Raw genomic sequence first — 16,943 nt, 5'->3', positions numbered from 1 at the left:
TACATAATCCTGAAGTTAAGACTTTCCAGTTAAAATGGCAGTATTAAGCAGCACATTATGTATCCAGAATAATTTTAAAAAACCAGAGGTACGCCAGCCTTTTTAATAGATAATGAGTAACAACGCCGGTTGGATGGAGCCTTGAGCAACCTGATCTAGTAGTGGGAGATGTCTCTGCCCATGAGGTTCCTTCCAGCTCAAATAATTCTATGATTTTATAACAATTCACACCTAGAAGTAGAAAGTTAATGCACAAAAAGATGGTGCCAGTGAAGGATAAAGATCCTTTGATGTAAAACCTCATAAATGAAAATGCACAGAAACTCTTGTACTGTATCTTTTATCCTTTCTGCAATCTGAAAATATGTCCAAGTGGAACATCTGCTCTTACCGTGACACTACAGAGCTAATTGAGTTGTAAGATGTGCCACTGTTGCAACTGGAAGCATAAGCCTCTTGGCCATTAGCATCTAAATTTATTTTGAATACAGAAGAAGCCTTCAGTAGAAAGTCTGCTGCATCTCGGCGACCTAATTCCCTCAGCTTAGACATTAAGATACCCACAGTGCTCTCAGGAGCGTTACTCCACTCCTGCAGAAGGGCATGGACTGGGCTTGAGACAAAATCATTTTGTGTTCCATTATTTGTGTTGTACTTTGCAACAAGATCAGGGAGGCCCAGGTTCATGGCCAGAAGGCACCAATCTTTGCCCATAGGATCAGGTGGATCCAAAAGCCGGCTTAGTTTTCTCCTGGTAAGGAGATTCAGATCAGAAACATGAATATCCATTCCTAGGCTTCCCTGTGCGTAGACATCAAGACACCCAAAACACAGTATGCTGCTAAAGCTCTCTTTATATCCCCCCATAGTGTTAGTTAGTGATGTCTCTTTTTGACTCTGTGCACGGAAAAAGTCTCTAGGCTGGTAGACCATTACCGGCTCATGATGTTCCCTCAGCTGCTGAGGACTAAGGTAGTATTTCCCAGTCAGAAGGCCTGGTAAGGTTGTGGCCATTAAGTTGTCAATGGTGCTGCATACAGAATCCAGGAGTAAACAGCACTTGATCTTCTCTGTTTCCAGTCCTCTAACTTGAACCTCTATACCCTGACCATGGTTGACCAGCAGCACTAAAAGCTCAGCTCCACGATTCATAATCTTTGATCCGTTTACCCACAGACGTATATCAGCATCTCCCTCTGTGCTTTGCTGATGAATCCACCTGCAGAGATTCACCTGAACTTTATGAAAAATTCCACAAGGAAATGGGGTAAGATGTTCCACAGGAACAATTCTAACACCACCATAAATCAGCACCTCATCCTCCTCATCTGTCCAAGACCTGTGGAGATTGTCAGTCTTTATGAGAGCAGGTATATCCACCATTGCTCCGCTGCTCAGGTCCCTTGCACAAATATCCATGGCATCCAGAATCTGTATCAGTTCTTCCACATCACTATCTGTCACCAGACGCTGGATGTCCTCTATAGTGTACCGACCTCTATAGTGATGGAGGGCTTTTGGGTTCTCCACTGACAGGATTTTTCCAAGGACATTTGAACAGAGCCAGCGAGGATCCAGAAGCACAACATCTTGGACAGTTTCGCTCTGCATAATGTTAATCTGTTTATAAATAAGAAAGTTACTATTTACATCTTGTGAAGTACAAGACTATAACTCCATGTTCTCTCCTTCCCAACTCACTGAATCAATCACTTAATTAACACTGCTGACTGGAGAAAAAAAAAACAGTGCGTTTTCACTTATTTCAAGTATTCAGAACAAAGAGTAGATCTTGTTCTTGTTTTCCACTAGTAATGAAGCCACCAGAGACCAAAAGCTGTGAAGTCTAGTTGTTTCCTACAAGCTATTCAAGCAAAGGTGTTACCCTATGATTCAACTTCTAATGGACACACGTAAATTTCTCATCTACAGTGAACATATTAGGCACTACCTCATTTAAGATGATAGCATACTTAGCCTTTTGGGGTATTTTATATTCTTACAACTATAGCAGTAAACTGCAATTCTCCCTGTCTCAAAGAAATAATGTTGAATAACATAGGAGCGTCATGACAATATCAATAGTAAAAACCATTATTAACCAGCCTCTACTTCTTAGCATGTCTTAAGAGGAAGGAGAAAAAAACCCCACAACTACAGGTATTTGCTTAAATCTCATTAGTCAATATGCTACCAGGGGACTACCTTGCTAATAGAGATGCAACTTAGATAGAAACACCTACCTCTCCTATGCTATGCAACTGCTGTGCAATGTGCCGGAGGTCATCTTCACTTGCTAGGGGATTGAGCTGTTCCTGCACATCATATACAAACTGCTGCAAGGACATCAGCTGGTTGGGTCCATTCATTTTTCTCCATGAAGGCAGCGTGGAGATTATTTTTTCACACAGATGAGTCATAGGTGGGCAAGTCTTACACAAACACAGAAAACATCCATTTGTAATTCTACTTTGCTGAGAATAACAGTACTATTGTGTAGTATTTTTTAATGAGGTCATGAGGTCTGATGCATTCACGATAGATATTCGTGTCTAAAGGGTTCTCTTTGTGATGGACCTTTTTGCTTCCATTTAGCATTAGCTTGCCATTAGATCTGTCTTTTCTTAATAAAGTGAATTCCAGAAACAACTTTTTCACTCAAATATGCAAGCTTTCCAAACATCATCAAGACTACAAAGGGAACCCTAACACATGGAACAAAGTTTGGTTTATCCATATAGTCCTGCCTTGTCAAATGTGCTGACCACCTGAGACAGTGACTTCAAAATGTATCAATTACCTTCGTGCACTTAGAAGCTAATCTTTATTTCAGAAATTGTCAACATTTAATTAAAATCTGTACTCATCAATGTCTCTACAGGACCAATTTACTTCAACAGGTGAGACAGCAGAGTATGAGATAAGAAGAAAAGCTTATTAAATCAAGGGGCCATTGGGAATGTAAAGTTGGTTGAACTTTGCATAAATCCAAACATTCTCCTTTGTCTACAGAATGAACTCAGTATACACTCATTTTTAATTTGTTTTTCAAAAAATACCTATCAGATGTAGCTGCAGAAAAGTCTTGTGTGTTGCACAAGTAAGAAGGCCCTAGGTGTGAAGAAATTTAAATCCTTAGCACAGGCTACATTAACAACTTGACTTGGTCACCCTCAGTATTGAAGTTTCTGCAGACTCATAGTGACAACAGCAAACCATGGCTATTTTGCATGTAGTCTCATACACATATACCTACATATACATATACTGCTCCAAGCACATATTTTTCATTAAAAAATCTAGCAAAAAATGAACACAGATTCAGTTCACACCTCTATACTGGGAAATACCTTTCTAACAGTTGAGGAAACTGTTCTACTCTGGCTGGGTTTTTTACTAAAAACTTATTCCCCTGAAATATATTCTGTTTCTCTGCACTGCTATGCTAAGAAGAAAAAAAAAGAAGAAAAGATTAAAAACAATGACCAACACTGGAATCCTATCACCGTCAATTCAAAATAGTAAGCTGTAATTATGAACTGAAAATCTCAATCTTTCCTTTCAAGAGAGATGATTTTGGTGAGCTGTATGAAAACTATACAATTTTGAAAATCTTTGATGTCAGGAGTTTGTTTATCACCAGGTCTGTCATACATACAGCTAAAAAAACTGAAACAACTCTAGTTTCTTTAAATTTCATAAAGTAAGGACTAAGTTTACAGTAAATTATTACACAAGATTTTCATACTTTGGCTGTCCCAATCCAGATCATTACTTACAGAAATTATTTGGCTTCTTATTTCTTGCAAGTGATTTCGGAGAAGCTTCATATCTTTAGACCCAGATGCTCCAGCATCCAAGACAAATAACTTGTCTGAAATTTGCAGATCATTTCCAAATCTAAAGGAGAACAGATAAACGCTTGCTCACTTAGTCCCAAATCCAGTTTTATTTCTTAATTGAGTTGTACTTCAGTATTAAGTTATATAAGAGTTAGTTTTCTTCAAGGAATGATGAGTAAGTTTAAGTAGTGATTATGATATTTCAAAAGCAGAGAAAGTATTTACTTTTCCTTGAAAATAAACAGAGATACTGAGTGAAAATTGTTGTGTTTCCTAAGGAAGAAGGCTGAAGATGTGCAAGAAAATTACAGATGCATCACAGGACTTGTAATTACAAAATCAAACATCTTACTAGAGAAGGGAGAGCAGGAGTTATTTTTATTTAAGGTCTTCGTATTTGTTGTTTTCTTTCCTCTCACCTGAAATAGTTCATTTGTCAGTTGCTATTGACACCAGCTTGCTCTCTCATTTCCTTCTGACTTGTCATGTGCACAGACTTGTTTTCCTAGCTCTGCACTGATTTGCACTTAAAAGGATTCCACCACCAAAGATTAGGCACAGGTATTTTCTGTTGGTTTACTTCAGCTGTTTTAAGATTCTCTCCTGAGACTACTGTGGTTGTATTCCCACATCTGCCTTGTATAGTCCAGACAAGTGTCTATGCTCACAGGTAGGAAAGGTTCCTCATACCATGTGTTATCCACTTACGCACTTGTGAATATGAATTATTGTTCTTTTATACAATGGCATGTTTGTAAAAATATCCCTATTTCCATCTACAATTAGCACACTCTCCACACATTTGCTGAAGGGGGCTAGCTGCTTCCTACTTCTTGGATGATCTTGTCCCCTGTGTGACTCCACAATGTCCAGCCCTTGATAAACTCTGTGGGCAGCTCACTCACTGTAATATTGTAATGTTTCAATTTTTGCACAATATAAGCTTCCTGAGCACTCTCAAAATATCATAACATCGCAAAGCTCAAGCCACATAAACCCCTTTTACATCTTCTTACGCATTTTAGGTTTTTTGTTTTCCAGCTGACACTCCCCTATACTCTTACCTGTTCCTAATTTCTTTCAACAATGACACGTCTTTGTCATACCAAAACTCTCCAACAGGCCGAGGAAGATTCACTATGTCAGCATGTGTCGCGACCAAAACAACACGCAAGGGACTTTTCAGCTTTCCACCAAACGCTAGAAGAGAAACAAGAGCACTCCCTCACTACGAGCCATGCCTGAGGAGGTGGCTGTCCTACTGAGCTGGGAAAGCAGCCACACACCTCACATCCTTTGTACCAAGCACTTCTGCAGTGGATTTACCAACTCTAAGCATAGTGAGTTTACACCACTGGTGCTTTGGCTGTCATCTGCCTATAGAATCATCTATATAATATCCAATTTCAATAGCTAGACTCTTTGAATAACAACATCAAATACATTGATACAACATGACTTTATAGTTTTAACAAACCCATTAATTGGTAACACTAATGATATATCTATTAACTACAAACTATGAGAGAGGAAAAATAATTAAAAATAACAGCTTCTTGAAAGGGTCTCTCATAATCTTTGGATGGTTCTTAATACTACGGGTAAAGAGTAGAGGATTATAAATAGAACACAAAATGTCTACAACATTCATATGTTGGTATGAATGCTGTTTTGCAGTACTTACACAAACAATGACCTCTCACTTAGGTGAGAGTTAAAGTAGGAAAGCCTGGCAGAAATCATGAAAGAGAATGAGAAAGAGAAAGAAAGATACAAATGGCATGAATGAAGTGACATCATGGAACACAGTATTTTAAGTCTTTTCTCAAACTGATCTTCCAGAAAATAGAAGACATGAATAGATTGTTTAAAAATGACAGTACCCCCAATTCTGTTGTTTTAGTTTGAAAAAACCTCACATGGGAGAAATATGCTTACATGACTCCTCAGTCTTCATCAACTAAGAGATACAGAATCTTGATTCATTCATAAAAAAGTCACATTCTCACAAACGGATGCATAGGACAAAATAACTGGAAAGTAATTCCAAAAGTTTAAGTTTTCTGCTAACATCAGTTACTATCTACTACTTCAGAGACTTGTGATAGCACAAAAATGCATGTGTACCCAAACTGAGCCGGCCAGCATAAACACCAATTTAAGATAAGTATCTAAATAATGATGATAATTAATCAGCAAGAAGAAACAATCAACTCAAATTCTAACTCAGTCAAGCCAAGAACTGTGTTCTCACTAGAACAAGAAGCTGTGAAAAGCTTTCAGCAACTGCAAATTAATTTCAGCTTTGATACTTCTCTGCAAATTTTTGAGCTTTTACTTCCAGAAGTAATTTCATGTGAGTTAGATCGAAATGTTCATATTGTTAACCTTGTGAGTTGATGCAGAATGGGAAATGAAAGACATGTAGATGCCTGAACGGAAAACCGGTCTGCCTTGACTCATCATTATCAGTACCTGGCTGAGATAATGCAAACAGAATCAGGTAGAACACACAAAAAGAGGAGAAATACTCTTTACACTACGCAAGTATTTAATATGCTTGTCTGGGGAGGGCCCAGCAGCATTCTGAACATCCATGATTGCTGAGTTAGATTCACTGGCTGGAATAACATTTTGGTTCATGGAACCAAGACACATATCAGAGCTTGGTTTGTCCATGAAACTGTCATGGTCTGCAGACCAATGCTCAGCCACAAACATGATCAAGCTAGATGGTAAATACACCTAGACTCACAGACCAAAAAAAAAAAAAAAGAAAAAGGAAAAATAGTTATTTGTTTGCCTGACAAGTAGCTTTCAGTCAGAAAGCTTGAATATAAACCAGGAAAACTTACTTAAAACCTGTCCAAATTTAGAGAAGGCGTGAAGTGAAATTTACTAGAAATACTGGTTTCTGTACAACCTGATGCACCAAAAAAGTTAACATATTTGAAATCCAACTATAACTCTAGATAAACATGTTGAAGTTGCATGTACTGAGAGGCAATGCCACCCCACAATCTCATTCATTACAAGCAATGCATCTAAACCCGGTTTTAAATGGTTCCCACCCTCCAAAATGGTTTTCCACACAGTTTATCTGACATAAAACTTCATCTGCCATTTACAGATGTAAGTCTCCATGCCACAAGAAGCTGCACTGTACCTCATGACCCTTTTCAGTTGATCCACATGGCGTGTACAACTCTTCAGGCTTGTTCCACAGATAAAATTCCCTTTCTCTAAGAAATCTTGTGTAAAATTCGTTTGAATACATGGGGATGAAGCCACATAACAGCACTCAACACAGAGAATGTATGAAGTTGCAAAGAAACAGAAGAAGCTTTATCCTATATAATATTTAACTAATATTACATAATATTTAATTAATAGGCAGAAAAGCATACCTATCGGTTCCTCAACTGGGACTAATGACTTCAGGAAACTCAGCCAAAAGGTCACTTGGTTTAACTGGATTTCATAAGGCTCCTCAAGACTAAAAAGCACAATGTGAATTGTAGTGGTATCATTTGCAGCAAAATAATCGTAACAGCAGAAATACACAGGATTCCCAGAGAATTCCCAGACGCTAAAATCACCAACTCCTGAAAAACAGACAAATAGATGAAGAGATCACACTTTGTCAGTGGGCATGACATCCTTCAGCTGCGGAAAGACAAACAAAAGCGTTGATCTGATTTAAACATGCACAAAGATAAACCGTATGCATGCAGGAAGCAAGACTGCAAACATAATCATGAACAAAGGGAACCAGTTTCAGTGAGTCTCTGAGGCTGAGAAGTTGGGTCCCCACAACCTGTTTCTCTCTCACATTCTCTTCTCTTGAGCACACAGAAGTACCTGTATGTTAAACATGTGCAGCTTTACACATTAAATTAGCCTTTGCCTTGCAGAACAGATCTTGTACTTCCTTGAAGAAGAACAGCTCCAATTCTTTTTCTATTCACCCTAAAAAGCTTAATGTTTTTACCAATTTTTCTTCTTAACATGCCACTGCTAATTCCAAACAGCTGAAAGCCATTCTCAAAGAAGCTACTCTGCTTTATAGACTTGCACTATTCACATCACTTTGTTAAGTCAGGACTGAAGAACCACCATGTTAAGGATCTCAACAGCCCAGTGAGTGTTTTTTTCCATCTCCATTAGGGTCGGGTGAGAGAAGCATCAGTGAGTTGTGCTCAGTGTATTATGGCACTGTCTGAAAAGGGTGCAGTCTGCTGCACTTGTACTACCTCTGTTTAAATAAATGCTGATTAAGATGCACCTCAAATTTCTAGAATAAAATAAGCAGAAACCTCAAATCTGCTGTTATGAGAACAGCTGTGTGTACGCTTTCATCCTATATCAACACAGCACAGATAAAGTAAAGAAACCATGTCTGACAGCCTGTTGCACAACTCTCACTGCAGAACTTGACTTGGTTTCAGATTACACTGAAAGAGGAAATTAGCCTGGACAAAGAACAATCTTAAGATACATAGCAAACTCTTCAGCATCTAGGACAAACATTTTGCTAGTATGCATATACTGCATTCCTAAGTAGGGTTTTCGCTCAAAAATAAAATCGTGATTAATGCACAATTTGTGATGTCTTCACAGTCAAAAGTCATGTATGCACTTATGATAACTTCTCTGACTGACACTTCTTACTGCTAAATGGTTTCAACCACAGAGCAATTAGCTTTATTTTTTTTAAAAGAAGTAGAATCAGAAATTCCACTCATCATGTTTGGTGTTCTTCAGGACTCAGCAAACATGCTCCAGCCCTGTCACAGGGTGAGAATGGTAGGTCCTTTATACAGCTAGGAATCACTTACATGGTGAGGACACTTGGGTCTATGGGACTTGATTAAATCTGTCCCCAGAGGACATACAGTACAGGTGAAGGAACCTTCACTCTAGTATCCAGTTTACCAACCCTCTTCCCTATTACAACACATCCTTCCTTCCTCCTTACCCACTTAGTCACCTCAAAATCATTTCTACCTGATTCTATAAGGACCTGAAACAGGTGATTATTTTGTGTATTAAAAGTATAGAACTTCATGCAAATTTACTTTCCGTTTAAACAATCCAAATCCCACCAGTGCTGGATTCTCAACCACAGTCACTACCACACCAAAATTTTTTAAATTCCATTTTTATTTTTAAAAACTACCAACATGACATTAATCATCCCACTGCACTAAGGCAGGCCAGCCCAGGGCTCTGCTTACCATGCAAGCAGGCGTTCTGAATGTCAATGGCCTTGGTGGACTGGTCATCAGCAGAGAAGTGAGAGTGATGAGCAGGTGAAACGAAAGCTTCTAATACCCCTTTGGTCAGGCCTGGCTCAAACATCATACTACGGCTTCTCACGCTGACATTCTCACAACCAGGATAAAGATTCGTAATGCTTACTGAAACTGGGTCAGGGAAAGGAAAATAAGATTACAAACCATGTGAAAATCACAATCAGATCACTTCAGTAAGTATGCAAGGCATAAAAGCTGATTATAAAAACCAAACTGCTCTTCAAAGAAAGGAGATGACTGCCAAGCTGTGAACATACACAACTACATTCTTATTCTGAATGATGAAAAGGAAAATACTAGAATGATCCCATACAGCACTTACCATCCTCTAGCAGATATACTGCTGGGTGGGAAGCATAGAAAAAAAGGGAATTATTTGAGAATGACAGTTTTTTATAGTTAAGGTTCTATGTTGCAAGGATAAACTGCTTTTATAGCCAAGGGCTGCAATTTTATAGCATAGTCCACTTCTTATTGGCATGGAAATACTACATATTCATATAGTTCATTACTATATGTAAAGATAAAAATATCAATGTGTAACAATTGTCTCTATGGAGGTGAAAAGCAGACCCTTAACCAAAATTATGTTTCTAACAAGCAGTTTAGTTCATGCTTAAAAGAGATTCCCTAAGAGCAAATGAGACACGAAGGGCTTTTTAATTGACTTGCACCATCTAGTGGAGAAAGTAAAGACTTCCTTTCTCCACTAGATGCTGTATTCTAGTATTTGGGTTTTAATATAGATAAAACTACCTGTCAGCTGTTAAAACTGTTCTTTCATGTTTGATCTTCTAGTGTAATACTTAAATCTTTAGGCTCTTGTAAATAATTACATGCTGAATTCACACACTTATTTTTATAGAATGTAAACAAACTTAAGCACATGATCAAGTACAGACTAAATTGTGCTGGTTTACGTGTTTTCCTGATTATGTCATTTAACCACTATCACTATTTACATGTTATAAAACGATTTGCATCCAAAATGAACAGATAATGAAATAAGCAAAATCCAAAACTCCGAACAACGCCATAGTAGTTTTGTTTGTATAGAACTGCACAAGTTTCAAGTGTGCATAGCACCGTGCAACTTTATGGCTTTGTACCTAAGTAAGCTATTTTCAAGTGTATACTTCAAATTCACCATTATTTCTATAATGATTTGCCACTCTGACTTTATTGATCTTCTGGTTCCGGTGCCAACCAACATAAAAAAATCTGTCTTCAGTCAAAGCCTTCCTGCACTGCCTCCAGGAACTGATATTCTTTGAGTTACTTATCCCTCCTTGTATGACAAAAAATTAAGATAAATAAAAAAAAGAACTTCTGCTTGATTCATTCATTCATTTTCTTTATTCTGTTGCCACTGAAGTGAGTCCTTTGTACTAAGCAAACAGCAAACGCAATAGCAATCTCTGTGCCAGGTATCTTGTCTTGTTAATCCACTTTGTGAGTACCTTAAGCTTCCCCAGGTGACCAGAGAGAAAGTAGAGATGCAATCTACTACCAGTACTGTTTTAACATTGCTTAAAAATGATGAATGAAACCTAAACTTGAAAGTATTACCCAAAGGTTTATAAAGAGAAAGGCAATCCTGACACAATAAAATGCAGGTAGTGAGACCACTTTTAAACATTGATCTGAACTTGAGCTCCTCAAAGTGTCTACTTAAGCTTGTATGCATTGTGTAGCCTCTCCGTGCTACAAAAGGGTCCCAGACAAATAATTCGCTACTCTTGCCAGTGTCCTTCTACCAGAACTGTGGGTTCTTTCAAAGCTGGGCACATGCTTAAGCATAAACGTAGCTAGCTCCTCCAAATCTTGCAGCTCTTCCCACTTCACAGAGGGCAACCGATGCTACAAGGGCAGTTTCCCTACTATTGGCACACATATACTGCAGTTCAGAGAATCTTCATTTTCACATTGTTTGGAGGCAATTTTAGACACCTCTAACTGGGCTAACGCACCTTACAGACAAGGATTTCAAGGCATCAGAGGCAGTTCTGAATCCTCTGTGATTACTTAAGATCACATAAAGGTGCAGTAACTGCTTCAATTTTGCCCAGGCTTTATCAAAGATACTCAAACAAAATGGCTGACAAAGCATAATCCCTAAAACCATGATCATCATGAGACTGGCATTTGTAGCCTAGGACTTTTTGCAAAAATTTAACACCAGTGTTCGCAAGTCCTGTCATCCACTCTCCAAGCTCACTTTCACAGCATGTGAGTAAGCAAAACCTTAACTACTCTTGCATCCTCCAGACGTGCTGCTCCTCTTTGCTCTTACTTTAGGTACGAGCCTGTGCACAGAGAAGTCAATATCATCTCCACGTTGCTTCAGCTTCTTATATGCTTAGTCTGTCCTGTTTTTTGCAGTGCAGCCAACAGCCCTTACTTAGGAGCTACACAGACTAAGAGTGATACCTGAAGGTTTGGAAGACAAAGGAGATGGAGGGAATCTGGTTGAGCTTGTGGAGGAGAGCCTAGGCCTACGCCTTCGGAAAAAGCTTCGTATCAGGCCACACTTGAGAGACTCCACGAGGGTTGTTTTCCCAGCACCAGAGTGTCCAAATAACTTCAGTTTGATCCGGGGTTGTGGATTCTGAGTGTGCCGTAGCTGCTGGATAAAAATCCCCCGGTGTGCATCCTAAAATTCAACATAAAGAACAAGTCAGGACTTGTGCTAGGGACCTTTTGCCTCCCACAAAATCAAAACACAGGGTTTAGGTAATGTTTTCTTGACAGGCTGCTGTTCATCTGGATCAGTTCCTCTATGTGTTTCATCATGTAAGTGACCAGTTGCTGGCAGAAGGGCAGATACAGGTAGACAAGGCACAGCTGAATGCTTGCTCTCAACAGCCACCTTGAGGCTTCATAAATCACAGAATGTCTTATGTTGGAAGGGACTTTAGAGATTATCTAATCCAACCTCCCTGCCATGGGCAGGGATACCCTTAACTAGAGCAGGTTGCCCAAGGCCTCATCCAACCTGGCCTTGAACATGTCCAGGGAGGGGGCAGCCACAGCTTCTCTGGACAATCTATTCCAGAGTCTCACCACCATTGTACTGAAGAATTTCTTCCTAAGATCTAGTCTAAATCTATTCTCCTTCAATTTAAATCCATTCCTCCTTGTCCAATCGCTGGACACTTTTGTAAAAAGTCCCTCTCCAGCCTTCCTGCAGGTTCCCTTCAGGTATTGCGAGGCAGTTACAAGGTCCCCCTGGACTCTTCTCTACTCCAGGCTGAACAATCCCAGCTCCCTCGTAGCAGAGGTACTCCAGCAGCTGGATCATCTTTGTGGCCCTCCTCTGGACTTGTTCCAACAGATCTATATTCCCTTTATGGGGACCTCAAGCTCAACATCAATGTAAGGTATCACTTTGACCTCTCATGGAGAGGACGAAGGAGAAAAAGCTAGCCTCTTTCAGTACCCATTTTCTTTACCTGTCAGCCTCAGTAGCACAACCAGTATCCATAATCTTGTAAAATACACATGCAGCATTGAAGAATTTTTCAGTGACAGCTACAACCTCAGCAATCTGAAAATATATGCATTTCCCTTCTTTACATGAACTTACTCTGTACTTCTCATATTTGGGAGAATTCTCCTCTTCCCTCTCCATCCTCCCCCTAGTCAGCTCTCTGTATATTTCTGTTTTTTGCAAGGTAAATACCGCTTTTCCTAGACCATTCTTATCTCTCTTTTCCTCATACACTTACTCTTTACCTTAAAAGACCTCTCGCATACTATTCATCTTCCATTTTTCTACCCCTCCACTCTTAAGTGTACATCCTCCAGATTGGTTTCCCTCTTTACTCCCACGCCTCAACAGATCTGCCTTCCTACCTAGTTCTCATCTCAGTTGCCCTCTGTAGGCATTCACTGTCTCTTCCACAGCTGCAATCTCATCCTCCTACACAGGCCTTCCTCAAACCTCATCACACCTCCTACAGAAAAGCTTTCCACTTTGAGCTTCCCCATTACCCCTCTGTGTCTTGTTTTGTAGTATCTGAAGGATACTCCTTCTGTTCCTGCCAAAAACAGAGTCAGAAACAAACAAATCAAGTCTGTCTTTTCTCTTTGCCCAGCAAGAGGCAATCAGACGTGGATGCTCTACCTCCCACCCAAGCTGAGCTTCAAAAATCAACTCAACAAGGGGATGCACTGCAGGACAGCAAACTATCAAGTGTCTGAAACACAAAGACCTCTTTTAAGGAATCAGGGAGAAAGCAGAAAGGTAGAAAGGAAAAGCAACTAGCTTATCTTCCTTTCATTCCCCCATTTGGAGCCAAGAGGCTCTGTTGTTTTGCATTTGTACTAAGTTTAACATGTACGATGAGTCATTAAATGAGCACCTACAGACCCCCAAAATTATAAGCATGCAGGAATTAAGCTGAGAAATTTGACAGAAATAGCAGTGCATGCAATTTAGTTCTTTCCTCACTAACAGGCATTTATTTAGTAAGTTAGTCACAATGGTCATATGGCACCCCCTCATGGCTAGTATGGAATCGTCTGTAAGAGCCACGTAGGCAGCAGGCTCTTCATGTGTGTGCTATTTGGGGCGAAAACCTCCATAGGCACTGAAAATAAAGCAAGTATCAGGTCCACTCTGTACCAGATAATATCGACCATTTTAAGTTGTATTACAATATTTTCAGTGGTTTGATGTAATTTATTAATTTCAATTATCAGGTTTTGTGTTGTAAAGTATACTCTGACGAAGGATATAATTATCATACATTTTCTCCATATATAGACAGGCCTTCAGTAATCAAATATACTCTGCTGTCAGGAAGAGAGTTACAGTTACTAGTATCGCCTTCAGGAGCGATTTATTTGACCTTCTCCCATTTGCTTTGTGTCAGTTCCATATTTACATCAAAACTACAACACAAACTTGTCCCCTGATGCAGAAATGGGAAAGGGTTTGGTGTGAGGATACAAGTACACAAAACAGATTCTGTTATGACAAACATTTATAATAGCTATCACTGCAAAGGAAGCCTGAACTTTGGCACTTTCTGACATCCTCACTGATCTATTTTACAATCCTGGCAAAGATTTACTGGCAGGACTAAAGGACATGATTCTACCTCCAGCTTGGCAATGCCTTGTAGACACCATCCTCTGTTGCTACTCTGAAAGGGTCATTTATTTAAGTTTTCCAAAGACCCATCAGCATAAGTAACTCAGGATTGTTTTAAATGGTCTGACTCTTTCATCTAATCTCCAGGTCCCTGAAAGAGGTCCCTGAATCTTCACAGTGTCAAAGCAAAGCTGCCTATTCAGAATAATCAATGTGTATCAGATGTGTCAGACTTACTGCCTTACAACAACCCCAGTTGTCAGCAGATATGGAAATACTGAAATTGCAGAATTAAAAGAAGATGCTGGGATCTTATTCAGCTATTACATACAGTATTAAGAGTTTCTAGAAGGGGCACAAACGTCTCATACTTCATAAACCTAATCTAAATAAGATGGTGATGGTGGGGATTAAGTCCTCCTGTGGGATGTGCTAATTCTTAATAGTTTATTTTCCAGTTTCTTCTAAGCATCTTAGATGCTTTTCTAGGCATTGCCAGAGACAGGATAAGATAGATCAGTGATGCTGACTAGCTTAGCCATTTTTGTTGGTATGTACATACTAGCTTTAACTGAGGACATAATTTCAAAGTAAAAATATGGGGGGAAAGATAAAATCCCAGTAGGAATTTTTGCAACAGCTTTTTACAATGGTCTTTGATAAGTATCTTACTGTATGATTTCCCATGGTCAAACTTCTCTTGGTATCTTAAAAATAAGAAAGTATGAGCTAAAGTTCATGCATTCCCAACCTTTTTAAGTCTTGCAAGCAGACTGGCTACATGTTCATGCTGCTCTGCTCTGGCGAGATCTTCTGCTGTTTTTCCATCCTGTTAAAATGAAAACTATTAGGAGCAGTTTCTTCCTTTTGCCCGCAATAAAAGAAAAAATCATGTGCAACATAGCTCAGCTGTTCAACGCAGTAATGGACTTGCTGTCAGATGTAAATGAAATATGCAGAAGAAATAAAAAAGCAACCTACAACCAGTAATGATCAGCCTCCACCAGAATCCTGTTTTTTTGTAAATTGTGAAAGAAAATGATACAATGCGAACAAAAGCATTTTTTTACAAATTGGTATTTAGATGCCATTGTAACAAGATACTCTGAATTTAGAGCCTGAGAGCAATGCCAGTATGCCCCATCTGAATTCCTCTTCTCACCAGCTGGAAGATGTCAGTATTTTCTAGATATTACATGCTGAACAGATCTAGAAGTTTAAACGGTTCATAAAAAGAGAAAACACATTAGCATATTCACTCACATAAATAGCTGATGAATTTTGTTACTTATGGATAAAGAACAACAGTGGAATATCAGACATTCTGGAGGTTTCCAGAAAGGAGGTTTCCACTGGAGGTTTCCACCTACTGCAAAGTATGTGGTTTAAATTGCATCAGCAAATTTAAAAGGATTTGAAAGGAAAGCTGCCTTCAGCACTCTGGTCTTGCCACGTAATTATCTATGTTTCAAAAGCCAGCAGTTTAATATTAAATAGGACAAAAAAAAACCTGCTCTGTGACATTTTAACCCAAGGACTTAAGGATGCAGATGTCCACTTAATTGCTGTGCAGACACGGAGGATGGAGATCAACAAGGCCTGCATAGTGAGAACCAGCCAAAGGAGGGAGGCTTGTGGTGCCAGGACAGCCTTGCTTTGGCTAAGGAACAAGGACAGACACAGACTACCAACTTCATCACAATCCTGAGGACAGATACAATGTCTTCATGAGCACTGTTGGGTCCCAGGCCATGGGAACAAAAATTCAGATTGATGCCGACATGGACCAGCTGTCAGTAAAGGAAGATCTGGTGTGTCAGCTTGTACAGCAGCTTGACTCGTACAAATTGATGGGCCCAGATGCCATCCACCCAAGGGTGTTAAAGGAGCTGGTCGATGTTGTTGTGAGGCAGCTCTCCATAATCTTCAAGAAGTCATGGAGATCAGGAGACGTGCCCGAAGACTGGAAGAAGGACAGTGTCACCCGTATCTACAAGAAGGGTTCCAAAGAGGATCCAGGTAATTATAGACCCAGTAGCCTCACTTCATTCCCTGGGAAAATTACATAGAAAACCCTCCTGGGGACTACCACAAGTAAACTGAAAAATGTGGTTGGGAAAAGCCAAAATGAGTTCACCAGGGACAGATCACGCTTGACAAATCTGATTGCCTTCTACGACAAAGTAACCTCCTGAGCTGGTGCAGGGCAAGCGGTGGACATTATATACCTGGACTTCTCCAAGGCTTTTGGTACTTTGGTACAACCCCCCCACAGCCTCCTCCTTGAGAAACTGACACATTACAACCTAGACAAGTGGTCTGTGTGGTGGGTAGGGAATTGGCTGAACGGCCGTACTCAGAGGGTGGTAGTAAATAGTTCCTTCTCAAACTTGCAACCAGTCACAAGACGGGTGTCCCAGGCATCAATATTAGGCCCAATGCTGTTTATTATCTTCATAAATGATCTCAATGTTGGAATCAAGAGCACCCTGACAAAGTTTGTGGATGACACCAAAATGTGTGCAGAAGTTGACACTCCACAAGGGAGAGTCACCCTCCAGGAAGACCTGGACAGGCTGAGGAGTGGGCTAGCAGGAACCTGATGAAGTTCAATAGGGATAAGTGTAAGGTCTTACACACCTGTGAATACAGAACCCACGAATGCAGCTCAGACCGGGATCCACATGG

General features: G+C 39.7%; 1 protein-coding gene across 1 annotated transcript; it reads right to left on the bottom strand.

Annotated features, from left to right (window-relative positions):
- Window positions 1-387: 387 nt before the first annotated feature.
- LOC104270428 (death-associated protein kinase 1) lies at window positions 388-15,578 on the bottom strand. The gene is made up of 9 exons (XM_009864803.1): window positions 15,544-15,578; window positions 15,007-15,082; window positions 11,588-11,810; window positions 9,080-9,268; window positions 7,250-7,447; window positions 4,907-5,042; window positions 3,780-3,900; window positions 2,244-2,432; window positions 388-1,620 (listed from the first exon to the last, which is right to left on the bottom strand). The coding sequence occupies exons 1-9, from the start codon at window positions 15,576-15,578 to the stop codon at window positions 388-390; spliced, it is 2,400 nt and encodes a 799-aa protein (XP_009863105.1).
- Window positions 15,579-16,943: the final 1,365 nt, after the last annotated feature.

Source organism: Apaloderma vittatum, unplaced genomic scaffold (assembly GCF_000703405.1).
Source record: "Apaloderma vittatum isolate BGI_N311 unplaced genomic scaffold, ASM70340v1 scaffold1092, whole genome shotgun sequence".
NCBI lineage: Eukaryota > Metazoa > Chordata > Aves > Trogoniformes > Trogonidae > Apaloderma > Apaloderma vittatum.
Note: the sequence above shows the minus strand (reverse complement) of the source record. Positions and strands in the feature narration are given on the sequence as shown.

What these genes read in the sequence shown, in the direction of transcription:
- LOC104270428 (XM_009864803.1), bottom strand. Translation starts at nt 15,578, where the DNA reads ATGTCTGATATTCCACTGTTGTTCTTTATCCATAA. An exon ending in TGCTTGCAAGACTTAAAAAG is followed by an intron (nt 11,811 to 15,006) that starts GTTGGGAATGCA and finishes GTTGAATTTTAG; the next exon opens with GATGCACACCGGGGGATTTT. An exon ending in TCAGAACGCCTGCTTGCATG is followed by an intron (nt 7,448 to 9,079) that starts GTAAGCAGAGCC and finishes TCTGTTTTTCAG; the next exon opens with GAGTTGGTGATTTTAGCGTC.